This window comes from Triticum dicoccoides, chromosome 3A (assembly GCF_002162155.2).
Source record: "Triticum dicoccoides isolate Atlit2015 ecotype Zavitan chromosome 3A, WEW_v2.0, whole genome shotgun sequence".
Classification (NCBI taxonomy): domain Eukaryota; kingdom Viridiplantae; phylum Streptophyta; class Magnoliopsida; order Poales; family Poaceae; genus Triticum; species Triticum dicoccoides.
The window spans coordinates 42,160,807-42,169,114 of NC_041384.1; the positions used below are offsets into that span (position 1 = coordinate 42,160,807).

General features: G+C 44.6%; 1 protein-coding gene across 1 annotated transcript in view; it reads right to left on the bottom strand.

Moving 5' to 3' along the window:
* Nucleotides 1-894: 894 nt before the first annotated feature.
* The window catches only part of LOC119271135 (UPF0481 protein At3g47200-like), an 11,762-nt gene continuing 4,348 nt past the window's right edge, over nucleotides 895-8,308 (bottom strand). Inside the window, exons 3-4 of the mRNA XM_037553071.1 lie at nucleotides 1,674-2,543; nucleotides 895-1,575 (exon numbers count right to left, since the gene is read on the bottom strand). Of these exons, the coding sequence (XP_037408968.1) occupies nucleotides 1,016-1,575; nucleotides 1,674-2,543 (1,430 nt within the window). The 3' untranslated portion in view covers nucleotides 895-1,015. The remainder of the gene's footprint in view (nucleotides 1,576-1,673; nucleotides 2,544-8,308) is intronic.

An 8,308-nucleotide genomic window follows, 5' to 3' on the forward strand; every position in this document is an offset into this window, starting at 1 on the left:
AAGCATTGAGCGCCGGCTAAGTTCGACTATGGATCTACCACTTTCTTACTAGCTAGCATGGTATGTTCAATCACTTTGGTAGAACGATTTAGATAAACTCATTATCTCTTGTTATCATTGAGTTGGTCTAGTTGTTTAGGCCAATGTGGGATCGAGTCGAGATGAACTAAGTGGCCTAGTGGTCATGTGATAGGTTGGCTAACAAACAAAATTGCAACTAAAACGAACCTAACTTGAGTGGGTACCGTTGATTTCTTCTTTGCCCCTCCCACTTAGGTCAACAAGGACCGATTTTCTTAGGCCAAGATCTGATCAATTATCGTACCATCGTCCATTCCATATGATGGAAAAGGATTGGCTTCAATAAGAAAAAATATTCAAGGCTTACATGCATAACATAATCCGTCAACTATTTATTTTATGTATGTTTTTGTTTTGGTTCATAGTAGGTCTATTTTTTTCACCGTAAAAATCTTGTATGGTTCCGTTAGGAAATTTATTACTGGACACAATTCCTAGAACCCCATAATAAGCTCGACCCGATCAACCAGTTGCTCTGCAAAATCACTCAAGAGTCAAGACAGGAATTGACACTGTTTGGCGCTGTGTTAAACGTACAGGTTTTCACCTTTCGCTCATTTTATTTTTACTCGGTTACAGAGGCTAGCTCAACAAGACTAAGTCGCAAAATAAAAATAGGGAGTACCTAGAACTCATTTAGATGAGATATAATTTGGTCTCATTCACTTGGAAAACAAGAACATATAACATCCACGTCAGCACACACGCATCTTATAGCATCTTATAGCATCACATCCAATGGCTATAAAAGATGAATGAGACCAAATTATATCTCATCTAGATGAGTTCTAACAAAACTGATAAAAATAAAAAACGTGAACTTGACTCACGCTACATGGCTTATATTCAGATAACTGAAACTTGACACCAAACTGACCGACATATCGTGCCACCGAAACTGCTGGGGCAGACACGTGGAACTAAATTTGTGCGACTATTTCTGCTTATTAATTAAGGAGAGGGACCCAATAATTACTTGAGCTATTTGAAGAATAAGCAGAATGATGGCGCCAATGAATGCCACGAACTGCACATTGTCGAGCATGTTCCTCTCCATGAATGATCCCATGAATTTGTTCCATGGACTCTTGGAGCGCTTGTCCAGCGTGTGCCAAATGTCGTAGAGGTAGCTTGGCTTGTCGGTGATCACTCCCTCACAGAGGTTGGAGAAGCCTTTTACGACCACCTCGTTGCTGCCCAGGAAATTAATGATGATACCTTCATGCTCGAGGAACTCGACGTCCTCAGCCTGGCGTGCCAACTGCGACATGAAAACGCAGTATGTCGTCACCGGCCTCTCCGACATCTGCTCCTCCAGCGCCATCAGGTTGCGTAGGATGGTCCACGTGTTGCCGTCGATCTGCAAGCAAGGGATGAGGAGAGTGCCTCCCTGAAGGCTCACGTCAAGGATGGATTCCACCCCGGCCTCGAACTCCCGACGCTTGAACTCCACGTAGGCGCACTTGCGGTACAGCGTCGCTCGTTTCCATGGACCTGTGCCACCGCGTAGCTGTTGTTAAAACAAGAAAAATTATGTTGAAAAATGCATCCTAATTTAATTATATACTATATATGCTAATGCAAAATTCCACCTGTTCCCTTGTTCTTGACGATGTCAATTGCTGCTACACCAGATTTGGGTGGGGCGAAGTAGGTGTGCACCAGGTGCAGCAGGTGAGCAGGTTCTTTTGCTGGCGACTCCGGCGTTGCCTTTGTGATGTAGCGCCCTTCGGCCAGCAGATCCCGGACACGTGTGCAGAGGAGGCCTGGCTCGTTGCTGTAGCCAGCTAGCCTTTGCAACTCCTTGAGGACGATCCAAGGTATCTGATTCTCAAGGAGGAACACCACGTCCCGTAACAAATCAATCTCGTCCGGGCGAACGTCTCCTTCTCCAGGGGATGTTTCTACCATGTCCACAAGTAAACAGAGAACATATATCCCGTCGCGCATCATCATATCCGCGAAGGCTTCTTCAGTTTCTTCAGCTCTCGGATTACCAGCGTAGCATTTCATCGTCTTCAGGTTCTTCAGATCTTCGATTACCTGAGCCTTGTGCTCTTGGAGAGTCAATTGCGGGGCTTCCTCCTTCCTATCCTCGAAAGTCAAACTCAAAACACTGTCGACGAAGACGCTCTTCTCCTGCTCTGTGATACGTAGTTCGTTATCACATGGTTGTTTCCCCTTTTTTTCTGCGTAGCATTCCATCGCCCTTGCCATCAGATTCTCCAGCTCTCCAGGTTGCTCAAGAAGCACACTCACTAACCTGTCGACCAAGACGCTCTTATTCTGCTCGTTTTCCATGACTTCTTTCCCCTTTTTATCATGGGGATTGTTTTCCGAGGGTTGCACCATTGACGCTTCATGGTAAGGGCCGATCCGCACGCTGAATGGTGTGAATCGTTCTTCTTCGACCATGCGGAGTGCTCTTCGAATCTTCGCAATATGGATAGTAGTACTTCCAGCTGCACCAACATATGCAATGCAACAGCACAGTTAATTACTCCAAGATCGTGTGGTCCTGTCAGCACCATGCATTAGAGCGGTGTGTGAATTAACATGCAACACTGAATTCCTCCTGCTGACGCCTTTGAATTACAAAACACAAACAGCCCAACGCTATCTTACTACAAGCCAGAGTTAATTACTCCAAAGCATCCCTACACGTAGTTCCGGATGATAAATCTACTCACCACCGTTAAGCTATGTACAACAAACAAGGCAAATACTCTCCCTCCTTTCCTAAATATAAATCATTTTATAGATTTCAATATGGAGTTCATACGAAGCAAAATGAATGAAACTACACTCCAAAATATGTATATATACATCCGTATGTAGTCCATATTGAAATCTCTAAAAAGACTTATCTTTAGAAACGGAGGGAGTACGTTTTTATAGGACCCGACTATGTCTATCATACATATATTACTCCTATCCTATGAAAATAAGGCTCTTTTGATCGTACTTTTACTACCAACTGGAGGTGACTAGTACAAATTAAAATCTAACCCCTGATTTACAAGTGCAGTGTGGACTTTTTAAGAAGAAATAATTTATTTAAGCACTACTTCGACTCAATATTACATTCATTTAGCCTAAAATCTTGTCGACCAGATCCATGTTTTTTTATTCCCGTGTTCTTCTCTGAGGAATCACTACGGGAAAACTCAACATCGTTGTGTATCCAACGCTTTGCCGACTATATTATCTTCGTAACTCAGCAAACAACAAAGGCTACTTCCCTTTGTTGATTATAAGAGTCAGCAAACAAATAGTGCTCAGCAAATCAGAAACTTTGCTGAGTGTTACACTCAACACACATAAAATACGGCGGAATCAGAAGCTTTGCCGAGTGTGTTTCGCTCAGCACACTCCTCAAAGTTTTGACCGAATGTTGAATTCAACCAAAGGCAAATAAATAAATAAATAAAATGGGAAATTTGTGCATGAAATCACTTATAGGGCTAAACTCACACTTCAACGACACCGGAAGGGAATCTTATTGGCCCCGGGTTAGTGTTTGTCCATTGTCGGGGCGAGGAGGTGTCGGAAACACATCGAATATTACGTGGGGTCCTAACATATGTATGTAAGGGTGGTGGAAAGTCTAAATAGCAAATACACAACCCCCAAGTGTGACCTCGTTCACTAACCACACCACACCACAAAAGATTCTCCACTTAAGGGAGAAACCCTCACCACAAGGCCACCGTATGGAATCTTGTGAGAACTTGGACTCAAATTTGGTTCCATGTTTCAACACGGAAAGTAGAAAAGTCCATTGCTCAATCCCTTTTTTGACGCCGGTCAAAAGGGTTGACGGCATGGGGCCCATGGGTCAGGGCTTGGTATGGCTGTTGTCGGGATGAAGAGGTGTTGGAGCCCCTCAGAGTCGTGTGTTGGGTCCTAACTTGTGTATGTAAGGGTGTGGTGGAAGGTGGAAAAAGCTAATGCACAACTCACATTGTGAGCTCATTCACAAACCGCACTATCCCGCAGAAATGTGTAGCGGATAGATGGTGAAACCCCCACCTCGAGGCCACTAGAGGGAATCTTGTGAGAACTTGCTCTCAAATTTGATTTTTCATGTTCCTATGACCTACCCCAACATAAACAAAGAATAAGAAAATCCACTGGTCAACCCCCTTTCAACCCCAGTCAAAGGGGTCACTAGTAGAAAATACCCTTATAGGAGACCAAGCATCCGTGGGGTTTGACATAAAACGCGCCACTGGTAATACCAACAGCGTGCCGCTGCTAATTGTATACCAGTGACGTGTCCCATGTGCCCCTCACCAACGAATATATAGTGGCGTGTTTGGGCACATGGGGTCATGTCGCTGGTATACGATTTATCTTCACTGTCATGTCGGTGTCAAACCAGTCCAACCACATTGCTCCACGGATGCCGACTAGCACGAGCATCAACTGCGTTGGCGCTTCATCGAGCTGACGATCACCACCTCGGAGAGCGAAACATAGAGGTTGGCATTGCAAAACCTAAATCATCACCAAGACAACATCATTGCCCTGAGGAGTGCATAGGTCGGTCGCGTCGTCATCGCTGCACTGTTAATTCTTCAAGCTGGCATCAACCACGTCACAAATTTCGGCATGCTTCGGCATCGCCTCATCGAGCCGATGTCCACCTCGCCGACCTGCTTCGACACACCGACTTGCATGGGGGCTCCGACATCACCACACCGACCCGCTTCGTCACCTGGGAGGGACCGAGGGCTTCGCCATCGCTTCATCGACCTATTTAGGGAACTCCGGCGTCACCCTGTCGACTTGCTTCATCACCTTGGCTGGACTGGGGCTTCGGCTCGACATATCGGTAGTGTTGTGCTGTCACATCATCAAGTCGACCTCTTGGCTCGGGCACCTCAGGACCGCCTTGGGGTTGTGACCTCGCCCCATCGCAAACTCGGACCACGTCATCAACACCGGGCATATTCACCAACTAAGTCGCTTTCATGATCAACTTTTTTCAATTTTTAATTTTTGTTCGATTTGACTCTGTGTTATATTTTTGGTAAACAAAAAATTGTTTGTTAAAACTTTGTTTCTTAAAAATGTAGTTTGTGAAAAACTCTTTTTTTCCCATATTAACTGGTGGCTCTTAAATTTATATGAGCCGTTTTATAATAATTGTTTTCTTCTTAGTCATTGCAAAATCTTTTTCTAACACTCTTTTTTCGCCCCGTGTATATGGTCAATAGACAAATGGCCTGGTTTCACTCTAAAGCTGCTCGAGTCTACTTCGCTAAACTGGCATGGAAGCAGTCCACCTTCGGGAAGGGAGGTTGAAGCCAAGGGCTGACCCACTTGAACTCTAGAGATCGGATGTGTCATGTTAAAGCATGATGAAAGCACAAATTAATTTTAAGCCCTATTTTGGTTGGCACCAAAAAACTTGATTCAATTCAGACGTAAAGTGTTTACATGAGTTTTTTGGTTTTCCGAGCTTTTGGCACCGTTAACCTATTTTATGATTTTCTTTCATATGGCAGAACATCCTGTTGAAAGAGGTGTCCCGCGTGATGGTTCATCTTGGGAAATCTTTTCCATCCCGCACGGTCTGCCATGTGGCCCAACCCAAGTCTCGGGGGCTAATGCATTGTGTATTCATACAGAAATTTAAAGTGCAATAGAGTTTCCAAGGAGATTAAGATCCTCAGTTCAGTCGACCGCATCCAACCTGGGTCTTAGGAGCTATTGCGCACTGTGTTTCCTTTCCTAAGTATCTAAGTATGATGTCGAGTAAAGACTTGTTCCTTAGGCAGATTTCGTGAAATCGGCCTGAGTCTTAGAGGATACTGGGATCAAAAGTTTTTATCGTATCCTTCAGGTGCATCTCGCATTTTAGGCCGGCACACACCTTGAGGGCTACTAGTTATACATCTCGGTAGAGAATAAATCACACCGATAAAAAAACCACAAAAAGGCCGAGGTGGTGCACCACCTTGGAAGTAGTACGGCATAAATTTCGGATGCGAGTGGATGGCTCCCTAGAGGAAAATTTCGGTATTAAGCTCGGCTAAACTTCTTCAACCTTTTCAGGACCGAGGTAATCTATGACAGCTCGGATGCCGACCAGCGTTGGAGATCGGCTGCAAAAGGACACCTCGGATGCGGTCTGGTGTTGGAGCTCAGATGCAAGAAGACACCGCCGCTCGGGAAACACTTTGAACCCGAGGTGTGGAGTAAAAAATAACAAGGCATTGATAAAAGCCATGAACTAAAAGGGGCTCCTTGGATGCCCGACTTGTGAACTCCTCGGATACCCGACGTGTGAACTCTTTGGATACACCTCGGCGATCCTCGAGATTGGAGATGGAAAGATTTGTCGAACCAGCTTTCAAGACTGATGACTGAAGACGAAGGACAGTTCAGAAGAACTGAGGAGCGTCCCCAACTTGAAGACCGGTTCAAGGGGCTACTGGTGGAGTCTTGGACTAGGGTGTACTCATCACTTCGTTTCCCGGCCAGGTGGGTCGGGCCGAGGACCCCCATGATGGTTCATCAATGTGCCACTTCGGATAGCCCATGACATATCTGAGGAAAATCCCACAAGACTTGCTGCTCAAGACAAGGACTCCTCTCCACCGGCGTAGCCGGCTAGGACTCCTGTTATCCAAGGTCTCCGGTATATTATATAAGCCGAGGCTAGGTTAGTTGATAGATCATCAAATCTCATATTCATTAGAACAATCTCGTGGTAGGTACATGTACTTTGTACGATGCCCATATCAATATAATCAAAAGCAGGACGTAGGGTATTATCTCCTCGAGAGAGCCCAAATCTGAGTGAATCATGTGTCCATATTACCATCGCTTCAAGACGCTTACCTTAGGACTCCTACCTCGAGATATGTTGGATTTAGCACCGACACCGTGATCGCTCCACTGACCACCTCGGTCTCCGCTTGTCGCCTAGCTAGGTAGAAGAGGAGGAAGCAGGTGGGACAAGAGCGCTGGACGTGGCATGCAGCTGGCCGCCGAGGCGTCGTTGGTGCAGCTTTGGTAGTCGCTGCGCCGCAACCTCCATCTCAGCCACTACCAAGCAGCAACCAAGTTCCTCTCGGCCGGAGGCAAATGCACCACTTAGATTATGTTAAGACTAGGGTTTAGGTTAGGGTTTAATTTTGGTTACTTTGTAAATGATATCTAAAATGAACGAAAAAATTGGTATCTTAGTTAAATTCATAATCCTGCCGCTATTTAAACACATTTCAGATGGATGTATTATTGAAGCTACCCGTACTGGCGGTGATCCCCGATGACGGATTTGTGTTTCGCGGGCGACGAAGTTACGGGTGGCATGCACTTTGACACGCCATCCTTTTGCTACGGTGGCGTGCGGTGGTGCACTCCACTAGCTACTTCTTACCAGTGGCGTGCAGTGTTGCATGACACCACAAACAATTATGAGTGGCTCATAAACAGTGGCGTGTCCAATAAACGCCACTAAGGGCCAATTTCACACCCCTGCCGACAGGCTTTCTCCTACTGATGGGTAGACAAATTCCCAAGTGTGACCACGTTTTAAACCCTCTTAATCTTGCGAGGCGTACTAATATGTATATAAGGGTGGTGGAAGGCGGAAATAGCCAAGACACAACTCCCAAGTGTGATCTCGTTCACAAACCATAGTACCCCACACGAAGGTTCTGCACTTAGAGGTCCAAACAGATTAGCTTGCCCTATTTTTCACATTTAGGTAGTGATCTTAGGATTAGATCACATTCTATTGTGGAAATAAATACTGGCATAACTCCCTATTTTCCCAATTGACGTAATGGGTCATATAGTCATTACAACAAATGGGAAAGGTTACTACCTCCTTTGTTTCAAATTTATAATAGTTTGACAAAATTTATGGAAATATGTATTAAAAATCTTAGCGCCAAACTAGTGTTATTAAGTCGGCCATAATGTATATCTTTAGAGTATACCGTATTTGATAGTGTAAACATTGGTATATTTTTCTATGCACTTAATCAAGCTTTAAAAAGTTTGACACGGGATAAAACTAAAAACTATCATAATTCAAAAAAAGTGAGTAGATAAAAGTTATAGACCATATCTTGTTTACACGAAATTTATTCTCTCTTGGTTGCTCTCCTTTTTATAATTTATTGTGAGGATGTACTAAACATACTCAAAGAACTCATAAAACCCATTCCAGTATAGGTAGGTCAATTAAACAATTAGTAGAACATGT